The sequence below is a fragment of the Anser anser genome, assembly GCF_964211835.1.
Source record: "Anser anser genome assembly, chromosome: 13".
In the NCBI taxonomy this organism is placed as follows: Eukaryota; Metazoa; Chordata; class Aves; order Anseriformes; family Anatidae; genus Anser; species Anser anser.
Genome location: NC_139734.1, coordinates 16,049,508 through 16,062,561, shown reverse-complemented (window position 1 = coordinate 16,062,561; position 13,054 = coordinate 16,049,508). Strand labels below are relative to the sequence as shown.

General features: G+C 38.6%; 1 protein-coding gene across 7 annotated transcripts in view; it reads right to left on the bottom strand.

Moving 5' to 3' along the window:
- Positions 1 to 13,054, bottom strand: part of ADGRG4 (adhesion G protein-coupled receptor G4) — a 56,330-nt gene that overhangs the window by 13,779 nt on the left and 29,497 nt on the right. For all 7 annotated transcript variants that reach the window (XM_083796698.1, XM_083796700.1, XM_083796695.1 and 4 more), the window contains 12 exons: positions 10,352 to 10,435; positions 9,789 to 9,883; positions 9,410 to 9,462; positions 7,829 to 7,868; positions 7,300 to 7,325; positions 5,894 to 6,042; positions 4,815 to 4,947; positions 4,179 to 4,297; positions 2,898 to 3,108; positions 2,173 to 2,338; positions 1,902 to 2,051; positions 915 to 1,037 (listed from right to left, as the gene is read on the bottom strand). In XM_083796698.1, coding sequence (XP_083652824.1) covers positions 915 to 1,037; positions 1,902 to 2,051; positions 2,173 to 2,338; positions 2,898 to 3,108; positions 4,179 to 4,297; positions 4,815 to 4,947; positions 5,894 to 6,042; positions 7,300 to 7,325; positions 7,829 to 7,868; positions 9,410 to 9,462; positions 9,789 to 9,883; positions 10,352 to 10,435 — 1,349 coding nt within the window. The remainder of the gene's footprint in view (positions 1 to 914; positions 1,038 to 1,901; positions 2,052 to 2,172; positions 2,339 to 2,897; positions 3,109 to 4,178; positions 4,298 to 4,814; positions 4,948 to 5,893; positions 6,043 to 7,299; positions 7,326 to 7,828; positions 7,869 to 9,409; positions 9,463 to 9,788; positions 9,884 to 10,351; positions 10,436 to 13,054) is intronic.

Below are 13,054 nucleotides of genomic sequence, written 5' to 3'. Positions count from 1 at the left end.
TTTGGTAAGGCACAGAGTTTACAGGAAGCCACCCTAACAGATAAGCTGTTAGGACTTGTGATCTGTAGACTGCCAAATATAATTAGGAAGAGAGCCAAAGATGTAGGTTAGGATGATAGCTCATTAAATATTTAATTAGGATATTTTTAAAAGGTCAAGGAAAAAATCTGAGAGGTGCCAGATGGCCTGGTGGAGTAAAAATGACAGAAGAGAGGGGATATCTGGATGAAATTTTTGTTTTCTAGAACTGTATGTAAAGAGCATATTGCCAAAAAAGCAGCATTTTCAAGCTGTCATTAACTTGAACTTTAATCAAATTCATCTTATTGAGTAATTTTGTTCTGCCCTCAGTTTGCAATGTGTTTGTGTGGAGACTGAACCATAAACATTTGCAATACCAAAATGTTAAGGAGGAACCCATTCAACAAGTTGGACCCATGCCCACTAAAAAACAATTTAAGATGGATTTTACTTTTGAAACATCATTTTGAAAGAAAACAAAGCAAAGTAATTTTGAAAACATCTGCAATGTTTTTGAGTTTTTTGAAATTTGCCCCTCTTGGTGACTAAAACAATTGGCTGAATTAGGAGCAACCACAAATCATTTCAGTCAAACTCAAGCTGCCATTTTTTAGCAAATAAACTATTCCTTGAAAAGAGTTGCCCAGATAAAACAAGGAAAACATCCCTTGCTTCTAGCATGGATTTAGCACGGAGACACAAGCTTTACTAACCTGCAGGAATAAAATTAGCCACCGAGATTTGTGTGGACTGTCAATCTTCTAGCTGATAGATGTTGGACAGGTCAGTCAGCAAAAATTTTTAAACTTATCTGACTAGTTGCCAGTTTATTTTAAGGATAAGTGAAATAGTTTCTATTTCAACAACTCTCTGATTAAATGAACATATCCTACCGTATTTTGGTCTATGTGCTGAAGAGTTATATTCACAGGTTCATTAAGGTTCTGAATCAGTGAATTTTCAATGCTGGCACTCACAACATAAGTGTTCAGCCTCTCCTTCTGTAAACTGTCATCCTACAGTGGAAAAATACACACATGCAAACAACTCCAAGTCATTTAAGTTACCAGCAATCGTACCCTTTGCTGCTTCCATTTTTTTCAAATTGTCTTTCTTGGAAATTGTGATCAGCTAAACACCATGGGATGCCTGATATACTTTAGCTACTTTCTACTTAATTGGAAAATGTAGTTAGTAGCGAATTCAGGGAAAGTCTCCACATCAGCAGAAACAGAACACAGTTTCAGATGCATCAGCTGGATTGAGAAAGCTGCATAACCATTTCAGTACATCAAAACATTCAGTTGTACATCATTTAGCTCATTAGACAGTAGACACAATCGTGAATGCTTCTTCTGTATGAAAAGCATTGCTCAGCATAATATATGTTTCATCATACCAAAAGAAACGCCTTCCTTTTTAAATGACATTCATGCCCCAGAGTTAGGAAAACACAGCGAATATTAGAACATTCCTAAATGATGCATATTACTTCTGCTATTATTTTGATGGAGAAAGAAATCCTGAAATTATTTTCATGATATTTGACGTGTACCGTATGTGTTTTTTAAGCAAGAGCTTACTGTTTCCTAGAGGAAGATTAGGGTATGTTCTTTTCCTACAGAACATAAGTATTGGAATAACATCAGCTACAGAAAATGAAGAAAATATCTACAGTCTCCAGACAATTCTCAGAGCATTATCACTACTGAGAAGGTTTTGCTGCTTGAATGCATTTTCCCTGCACATTTCTCAGGGCTCCATCAGTCTGACACTAAATGCCTAGAACAGATTACACTGTTAGGATTTTTCTTTTGTACACATTAAGGACAGCTGAACCAATTGCTACCATATTAGCATTTGTTAGGAATCACAGTTACCACAAAAAGTGAAGTCGTGCCAAAAAAATTAAACTGGATCTTTGGATGCTTTTCTGGGTCAGAGTACTTGTCCCCTAAGAATGTCTTCAGTGATTTTGGCAAAAACACTGAGGCCAAGGCCTTTTTGAAGGAGTTTTCTTGAACATTGATCTGCAGGAAAGAAATGACATGCTCAGAGCTGCCTTCCTCTAGTCAAATACACAACAGTACAAAACAGCAACAGGAATTGCCTGGTTTAGTCAGTAGTCCATGAGGTGACACTTATTCTCACCTTGAGATCCACTCCTTGGTCATATGAGGTGATACCAAAGGCCAGTCCTTCAAATACACTGGGATCTGGACGCATCACCAGCAAAGCCAAGGACGTGGTTACAACTGATGCGTTTCTTTCTGTGTAAGCCATCTTATAGCCTATCTTCTCAGTTGTCTCCAGGATACTTTATCAGGAGCAACAGCAAGAAAAAAAAGACACACCTCTTGAAATATTATCCTAGTTTCACAATACCCAGTCAGGAGACGATCAGCTAAAAACCTCTGCTCTGGTGTATGATCACAAAGAGCACTCACTAGAGCAGGATGGAACCAACTCAGGATAGATGGCATTTTGTTTGGCACAGGGTCAGTTGACTGCAAGCAAATGAGTTATCATAGAATCATAGATTCATCCAGGCTGTGTCATACGTGTCTCCATGCTGAGCTGTAAAGACCACCTCTGAGATGAGGTGGTAGCTACTCAGTGTCCCTGATCTGCCTCCAGCATGAGATACTCACATACAACAACTCTGTGATGAGGACTTCTACCGAACTGGTTCTGGTAAAAGCACTTCGGACAACACAGAAAACAATTTCTACTCCTAAGAACCGCAAAAATGTCTAAGATCCAGGTATGGAAAATTGCTAACTCTTGTGGCAATTGTTTAACAGACAAAAAGCATGAATTTCCCCATGCTTCCATTTTAGATTAGAAAGCTACTTCTGTGCAGTGATATTACTTACATATTGGTCATTTTTCTAAAGTTCTGGTCTTCTATTTCTTGAAGTAAAATATAGTTCAATATAGTCAATATATCCTCTGCAATTGTCACACTTATATCTTCCAAATTCACAACATCAGAAATTTTATTTGCAATGATTTCTAATTCTTTCATATCCAGTGTTGCATCTGGCAAGAGATCTAAAATATGCTGTACAACATCTTGTGCATTCTCTGAAAAAAAAAAAAAAAAGGAAACACAGATGATTTAAGCAGTACAGCCATACTTTTAGCTATGTAGCTACAAGTCTCCATGTTAAAGCAGGGGGGCAGAGTGTGCTTTTCCTCTGTTTCCATATGGTCATAATGCTTCTGGTCTATTACAAAATTATGACCCCAAAATATGTCAATATGCCCTCCACATGAAACTGGCAAAAACTTCAAAGCAAAATCTGGATGTCTTAGGTTATATTTTAAAGGGGGAAAACAATGTAGTTTTCATAATATTATCACCTGCTTTTGGATAATAAAGATTATCTGTAAATACTATTTAGTTTTAACTTTGATCATGTTTACAAGCATTTGTGAGCTCAAAATTAAACAAGACTCTCCCTCAACCCAAATACTGCTTAACTGGTATAGCAGCAAAAGCAAATTATGAATGGTATAGTTTGAAAAATAAGTATTTGCCATTCATTATATCATCATTCTTCTATAATTTTTTCATAGAAAGAGAGCTTTACACCCTGGGAATCAGAGAGACTATGCAACTGCAGATATCTTTCAAAGATCTATTTATTGATGCCATTGCTGCGTAGGTGGATAAACTATGGTATTGGTTTTGTACACCGTTCAAACAGCTTGCATTGTTTGACATAGTTTTAAAAAGAGATATAACTGGGTGATAATGGTCACCTTGTATACCACACAAATTAGTGCAGACACTTTCAAATTCCATGTGCTAATTCGTGTTTACTTGCACGCAATCTACAGAATATGAACTCTTTTGACATGGTAACAGGGAAAGTATAGACAGGCAAAACTTGTCATATTATTCTCTTGTTACTTACTTAGTTCTACATCTAAATGTAGAATTTTAGACTAGTCTTCAGAGTAATAGCTAGAGAACTTTGAAGCAAATGTGAAATTCATTTACATTAAAAACATTTTAAGATGACCACGTGAGTAGGTTGCACATAACACAACCTTATAGCTTCAGTTTTTCAGATGTCCAACACACACATTATCTAAATATAAGCGTTCTACTTTGATTCACTGTGTCACTGAAGTATCTGGTGGCTTACCGTCTGTAATGGTGATATCATGAAGATCTAAAATATTATTTGGAAGTTCTTCCAGTAATTTACATTCAGTCATATTGGGTTTTTCCCAGAAAGCTTGCTCAAGATCAATGTTAATTCCACTGAAACATGAAAACACTGCACATTAAGTTACATGAAAAAATATGCATTTTTGAAGTTCCCCATATTTAAGTAGCTAAAAATGTAATTAATTGGCCCAATTTTGAAAACTGACTTGCAAGTGAGACCTGATTTAGCAGTCATTTAGCACAGTAGGAGCAGAGCCCAAATGCCAGAGCAATTTGAAATGCACCTAGAGATCGTGACTTTCTGCCACTGAAGGGCAACGTGCCATAAATGTAAGCACAAATGCTACGGTGCATCTGTTTCCTCTCCCTGCTAAAGCAGAAAGTCAGCTTCCTACTATGCTGGCTTGCACTTGCTGCAGGTGGTGGAAATGATGCAATACTCCCTTTTCCTGCATCCTACACTGGACTGGCCCTGTATACTTTCCATTTTCCTTGGCATGGCACTGTCATGTGCCATTACAGATGACCATCTGGACTCTCATCACAGGAAGCCTTGCACTCCCTCCTGTTTGCCATGCAAGAACCAAAATGAGATGATCTCGTCACTCACCAACTCCTTTGAGCAGACTCCAGAGGGTTTTTGCTGCAGTTGACCTCAGCTTTGGTAGCTGGACTTGTTAGCGGCCAGTAATAATTACCCTTGTATTTTGTCTGTGAAAAGCTCTCTGGACAGTCCATTAGTACTGAGGAAGAAATACAAAAAGCTCTTAAAAAAAGATTTAGTAGTCAAAAAGAAGAATTCCTTGGCACCCAGGGACCAGCTGTCCAGTTTTGGACTTCCACTCCTTCTGAGACCGAGCTGTACTTTTTACTTCTTTTGTAGGCCGGATGGGATTATTTTAACAAGTTTACTGGCTGAAATAAAACATTTTGCCTAAATGTTTTGCCTGTTCTTCTGAGGCCTTTTTCTTTTTTGTTTGACAAGGTCAGTTCTAAGGTGAAGTGCTCCCTTCCCAACATCAAAAATCGTAATTTAATGACAGTACATTCTGCAGTCTTCTCTAATCTATCTGAAGCTACTTTCACACTGCCTCCCATTATCCCATCAATGTCTTTTCCTTCAGGCTTGCAGTTTTATGCTTGACCTTTTGTAAGTCTTCGGTAAAAAATATGTTTTTGAATTTCAGGCACAGTCTGTTATCTCTTATCTCTGCCTTATTTCTGTATTGGAAGGACTGATAAAGATTGTAACCAAACCAAAGAGATTACTTACAATTTAAGGCTTGATCCAATAAGCATTAGCATTAAGAGAATGCCTGCAGTGGGTTTGGTTTCAGTGTTCGGCTCATGTCTCCCTCAATAGCCAGAACCTGGGGCACTGCCTGTGAGCAGGGGCTCCCAGATATGCAGCCATATCAGTCTGCCCTCCCCTTCATTGCAAAGGTGCTCACACCTGCCTCAGTAGCAGGAGTCATGGTTTAGCCTACCTCCATTTGTCTAGAACCAAAGTTTTTGATCTTCTTGTCATTACATTGCATTCTATAGCTTGTGTATCAGATAAGGTCAGTTTGGATACTTGCAGGGATGTTTTCTAGCCCTAATATCTCCACAAAGTTTCAGTTTGATAAAACACTTGCAGCTAGAGTTACAAAGCATATGATTTCCAGTGAGGTTTTAATGAAGCATTACCTATTGGCTTGACAGCCACATCTTCAGGGTTCACATATAATGATAACAGTCCATCTTCATAAGTGTCGTTCAGTAACAGCTTTATCTTGTGAATCAGCCCTTCTTGTGTTTCAAGTGACGTGGCCTTTATAATGGCCTTGCAGACATAGCTAGAAGTATAACACAAAATAAACAAAGCTACCATATTAGTAATTTTCACAGTTATACCTTATAATTTTACTGGCTACAAAATTAAAGAGTAACACAAAATTATATTGAATTGAATAATTGATGTATTTTGTTCACTGTAAGTGCTATTCTCCAGCAAATGTCACCAAATGCCACTTCTTATGTACATTAGTACCTTATCACTTGAAATACTTTACAAAGTACAAATTACTGGGAATGCAGGTACAAGAATCTATTTATAGTTTCACGGTAAATACCTCAAAAGGTTTCCTAATCATGTTATCTTGGCAAAGGAAAATCTCTGTGACAAGTAAGCATTTTTCAACCATGTTTTAATGTTCAGAGTGAGCTAGTCATAAAACAATGAGGTACTTTAGTACCCCTGTGTCCAAACAGAAGTGGCAGACTCCAAGGCTCCCTGAAAAACAGAGATTTAACTAACTGTTGTCGGTGTCTCCATTGGTTTCCAGCTTTTTTTTCCTCAAAATGGCCAAGTATGTTTGCTGATTCAAGCAGGTTTGGAAAGACTGTCTCTCTCTTTTGAGTTGCTTCAGACATGGCAGAAAGAACAAACAAGTTGCAAGCTCTCAGTTGTGGGTGGATTACCTCAACAGACCTCTAAGTTAACTGAGGGCTAACCTATGAGACTTTTTTAGGACTGGGATGTTTCAAGTGTTTCCAACTCACTCCTGTTTCTACTTGGTTGTTCCCTGCTCAGCATGGCCTTTGGGGTAACCATTTACAACCCTTTGAAGGTGATGGGAACTCAGTTCCCTCTGCTCTTCTGGCCTGAGGTCAGAAGGCAATTAGGATTTCCTCCAGAAGAGGTGCAGGATTCATCCTGGCAGACTTCTTGGGCACTGTCCAGCAATGCAGTCTTCCACTCACTGTTCCGGCCTCAGTGAAGGACACTGCTCACAGTCAACTCTAATAGCGCAGCGCAAACCTCCCAGCTTGTCATGGAATCAGTTCAAGACTTCCCAGATATGGGGTATGAGAGGGAAACCTTGGATGCTCAAATACATTTCCCCAAGTCAAGCATTACTGTGCATCTGACTCCACATGTGTTTTTCTGTTTTAGACATCTAAAGGTTCCCGCTTACCCTGAAACTAAAATAGCCAAGAAGGGGTATAATGTTTCCTCACCCTGTTTATGAGCAGGCTTATAGCAGGAGGCAGAATTTTCTTATTAAATCAGTACGAACTATGAAAATCCAGCTCATAACCATGTGTCTTACCTTTGTGACATCTGCTTTACCTTCATCTTCAGTTTTCATAGGACACAAAAAGTTAGAAGCTGGTTAGAATCAACAGTAGAAACTCCGTGTGTTCATTAAAATAGAGTCGTATTGGTTTAAATGATATTAGAACCTAATTATCTAGAGTAGCCTTCATTTCACAGTACTTCTGGAGGTATATCAAGACAAAACAGAACATCACAGTGCATGGATGCTAATTCATACAGAGAGCAGAGTAGATCTATATCTTGCAGTGCTCAGCAAGCTTGCTCATCAGAAGGCTATTCCAAGGTAGACTGCTTGAAAATAATGCTGAACACATCCTGCCTTCCTTGGTCTTACGAAGAACATTTCAATATTTATTGAGACACGGTGATTCTCCAGCCCAGTTACTTACATGGGATACATTATATTTAATACTTTCTACGTAACACAATAGTATCAGCATTTAGACCATGCAACTACTATACCCTCTGTAAAAAGATAAGAGAAAGTAAATTTTAATATTAGAAAATAACAAGTTACATACTTGAGTCCTCTTATAGACACTGCTTTGTGGATAATTAGTCCTGCAAGCAAACCAGAATAAAATAATTGTTTGATATTAAGTATATGGATATAACATGTTCCATTATGCTATCACCTAAAAATATCTTGTGACCACAATGAGACAGACTTTGCAGCAGAGAATTCATCTTGAATTCAGCATAGATGTATCTGCATAAATCTCTAAGAAAAATGCTGTAACAGATATGCACTCAGACAGAAACCTCTTCCTCTTCCAGAACGGGATGCACGACAGTAGGGTTACAACTCCCGTCCTGCTCCCCATGCCACCAGACCGTGGCATCTCTGACATGGTCCAACCAGTCCTGTCCTGCACAGCAGAGACAGGAGGGATCCAGTTCAAGATCTGTTCTCTGAAGTATCTTTGAAAGTATTCTAAGCCTATTCCATCTGCCTACAACATTATTCAATTATTCAATACTAAAATTCATTTAAAATTCAAATTTATTCAATACTAAAAGCCTGTATCAGTGTACGAATTGATTGTATCATGTTTCCTATTTTTTTAAGTTTAACTCTTCCTCACACTTTATAAATATTTTCTCTGTTAATTCCTTGGAAATATTTAAGCAACATCACTTCTATATGGGGGATGAAGATCCACAGGTAACCCTGTCTTTAGCTGGTCTTTATTTCATTTGATATTTCTGTTCTTACAGTTTTCAGACTCAGATTCACCTCACATAAATAGTACCATATGTTATTGCATTGTTGTCATTTGTAAAGCAAGCAGTAATTGCAGACGTCAGAGAAGAAAGTAGGAAGACAAATATGTATAAAACGATAAAACTCAAAGGCTAGACAAGTGACACTTTTATGAATCTAACAGCTACTAACTATCCCTCTTAGTTGCTCACAGTTTGGCTATAAATACAGATTAATTGGTTTGAAAGGTACATAATTGGAGTCTTGGGCAAAATGTCATTGTTTCTGAGCAGGGTTTTGGAACTGTAATGTACTTTCATTAGACCCTGCCATGATAAGAACCAGAGTGTGCCTAGTTATCCAACCTGGACAGCCCATACGGGTCTGTGACCCTCGCTCTATGAACAGATGTGACCCTCAACTTCCCTTGCACTCACATGCCATCGCTGAAACAGGGGTTCAGCAGTACTAACGTGAATTCTGCAGATACCAGCACTCTGCCCTCCTTTCTGTCCCCCACAAATACCAATTTCTACACTCTTTGAATTGCCATGATGGCACACAAATACATCAGCCCACATGACTCACTGCTCACGTATCACAGAGGCAGCAAAGGCTTCACCTTCATCATGAGCCAATTTATATGGCCAAAGATGAGTTCTTAGTTTGGCAGCAGATACTTGCCTTGCATTAGGCAGGATATATATTTTCAGGTGAAGTGAGCCGCATAAACAAAATGCAGGTGCTCCAAATGATCACAGTTGTATAGATCTGGGGGACTGATTTACACCATTGTCACAGGACTGGTCATATGTTAAATGGGTATTTGGAACATGGCTGCTATTTCTCTCAAAGGACATAGTGTCAACATGACACCACTATACAGCGAGAGGCTTACCTGACTTTAAAGTTTGTCACAACAAATTCTCCTCCAGTGAATATGATATTAAACTGGAAAGAAAATGATAAATTTTTTATTAACTTGATTTATCAATGCTTTATCTAGACCTGCTTGTAAATTTAAATTGTCATCAAAATTCTAAATTCCAATGAAAAGGGCTAAAAATATTTGCAAAATGTCAACACTTTTCCCTTCTTTCTGAATTTAATTTTATCCTGTTAAAAATGCGTTGGATAACATGATTATGAAACGCCACAATATTGTTACATGGATACTTATTTTTGTGTTGTTCCATAAGTTTGCATTCTGTACCAGCTGTCCTCATCATCTGATACTTTCTAGAAATAAAAGAGAATAAGAAAAGAAAGCTACTCACCCAGTTTTCTATAAGCTTCCTTGCATCATAGTAATCGGGAGCTCTCCCAGTTTTGTAGAAAAGAGAAAAGTTCATGTCAACGTTATAGAAGCTGACTGTAACAAGAAAACAGAAGTGAGATGCATCCTACAGTTTGCACAGAAGGGTACCTGCACTGTCTCCTCGTCCCTCCCTGTAGCCATGGCTATGTTTCCCATTCCCAAAGTCATGAAGACTCTTCAGGAAATTCTACCCTCCAAGAGTCTAAGTCTAGATTACTACTGCATTGCTAGAAATTTAAGGACTCTAAGGGCCCAAATTCATGGCCAAGTTATCACAGTTTAACAAGCAAAGGCACTTCAGCTGAGCTGATTTTAATACTTGTGGGTGCACTAGCTTTGCTTTTACCATACGCTAAGAATGCATAAGAAGAGATAGGAAGATTTGCTGATATACAACACCTTGCCAAGCAGCAATAGCTTAAACATGAGACCAAGTCTGAAACTGTCATGTGTTTGGTGTCAGCCAGTGTCAGTGATGATCAGGTCAGCATTTAAAACAGTCTTGTTTAGGAAAGTACTTACGTGCAATGGTAACATTGGCACTATTGGTTGGAGATAACGGTGGCAACGCAGGAGCCATTGTTGATGATGCTTCACTTGAACCAGCTGAAAAAAGTATTGAAAGGCCTAAGAATCCGCAGTGGCACAAAGTGCAAGAATTAACATAGTTCGTAGGAGGGAGACGGTCTCTCTCTGTTCCTTTCTTGTTTGAATAGTCTGTGCCATCCTTCAGGAAAAGCCATGTGTCAAACACAGAATGCTAAAGGGTTGACATAAAGTAATGAAATTGAAACAAACATTGACATTCATGGGCTTTTATTTGATGATAACCTGGCATAAGGACTCCCATTATAAATGCCAGCCATCCTGCCTGTATGTTTTCAAAGTAAAGAATTCTGAGAATTTGTTCTTAGCTAATTTTCCTTGAAGTGAATCACCTTGTCAAACCAGATAGGATTTTTGCATTTCACATGCAATCTGCCACATCATCAGACAGACAGGGACAAAATGGGTGATGCTTGCTCACACGTACTACAGAAAATTGCAATGAACCGAATCACCGTATAAGATTACAGGCCTCGGTGATGAAAGAAAAGCATGATCACAACATTTTGCTCTAGAGATACAGTTTCCTTGCTATGCTGGTGATTTGTGTTTTTTCTTCACTCACATGACTGTCAGAGACTTGACAATCTAGTTCTGACTAAGAGAAATAAACTTAACACATGAATACAAAGCCAAATATGTATGAATAAGGAGTGCTTGGAAATAAGTAGAATAAGGCTATGCTTCATCAAACATTGTTTTCTCTACTGGAGTTCAAGGTAAGAATCACCCCCGCTTAAAACAATAACAGCCCATCTCTGACCTGTTTAAATCAAGAGCAACACATCCATGGACAGTAACAGAAACAGAGGCTGTTAAGAGCTTGAAGTAATAGTCTACTGTTTTTATCCTAAATAGCTCAAATTATTTTGAAGCCAAAACACCCTACTGAACAGGCACAATACACAAGCTATCTTCTCCCATGGTCCTTAACCCATTGGAAATAGGAGAATTAGCTTACTCTTCTGCTTCACTCTTCCAGCAAAATGCGAGTAACTCCAGGACCAAGCTGTCACATTGCCATTTCAAATCAGCAGCTTGCAGCCAGTCAGACACCTAACCCGACATAATGGCTATCTGCCGAGTCTTGATTTGGAAAAGATCTGCAGGCTTGAATCATTGAGCTGCAAGACAGACCTAGATATTCAATATACAGACCTCCTACCGATATCCACTAACACTGTTTGCAGACGTATGAATATGCAGAAAACACGAAACCAGAAATCAAAAAAAATAAAAAATAGAGGCAACAGAAAACAATTCTTTAAAAAAAAACACAAGGACCTGAAACCGAAGACCTGTGCTTTATCCTCCAGCACCCATGCACACCAATCCCTCCCCATTCTCACAGCACTCGCTCCCGTGAGAACACAGAGTAAAACCTCAGGTACCTGACCCGTGGTGCTGCGGAGGGCCTGGGACCCATGCATCCCATGTGACTTTAATCCCAGGGTTTAAACTTCTAGTGGAAACCTGTGTGCCTTCCTGCGACGTGAAGCTGCAGATGCGGGCTCCCTGAGCCCCAGTACGACACTACAAATAATTCGTCCCTGACTTCAAGCTGTCAGAAACAGTGGAAGAAAATGAGCGTCTTTCTATAAGAATTCCTGACAGATAGGAAGTGTGATGAGAATGCAGAAGGGATAGTGCTGTGCAGACATGCCCTATCATTGGAAAAAAAAAATCTTTTTTCTTTCCTTATAGGAATACAGACATGATATTAGGCTATGATTTATCAAGTCATAAGCCAAACTATTTGTAAACCTGAGGTTCAATTTATCCTCCTGACTGTCACAGTGCTGTAGATTCTCTCCAGACAGGAGCCTGAATAGAGCTGTGTGATTGCAGGCTCTGTTCTGTTTTCAAAAACCATTGCCTTAGGGGTGATGTATGATATGTAATGATGTATGTATGATATCACCCAGTGTCAGTCAAGATGAATCAGAAAAAATCTGCTGGGAAGAAAAAAATAAATACAGAAATGGCCAAACAAAACTCAAAACCATTTTAATCAGGACTCAACACAGTTTTCATCTCCCAACAAATGAAGCATAATTACAACTTCACAGATTCAAATTTCTTTCTTTCTCTCTTTCTCATTATCACCTGAAGAAAAAAAAATCTGTTTATTCTCACATGTCAAGGATCATTACCAGCAGGCAGGTGTGGGACTAGCCACCTGCATCCTGTAACTTCATTTGCTTTAATTAACATGCTTGTAATTCCCTTCACGAACCAAGGGCTAAGAAGTGATGACAGATGAGATCTAAAGCTAGAAAAATACTGTACCACCACCGTTTTTGAAGTCCCAGTTCTGGATTTTTATTTGATAATGTAATAAATGGTTTATTTGGTATCCTGCAAATATGCTTTGTTTCCAGTAGAAGAAGCAGTAAAAATTAGATCAATGTATAAACGAACTGTAATAAATATAATTTTGTATTACTAGCAGTAATTTTCATACATTGTATATTAATTCCTCTCCCAGATTATTTAAAATTAAGAAGAAAATTAGAAATCAGTGTGTGGGTGAGGTAGGGGGAGGAAAAGATGAAGACTGAGTCAGAGGATGAGAACGCACACTATTACTTCTACGCTTTTAGCAAAGGCCCAGCTGAG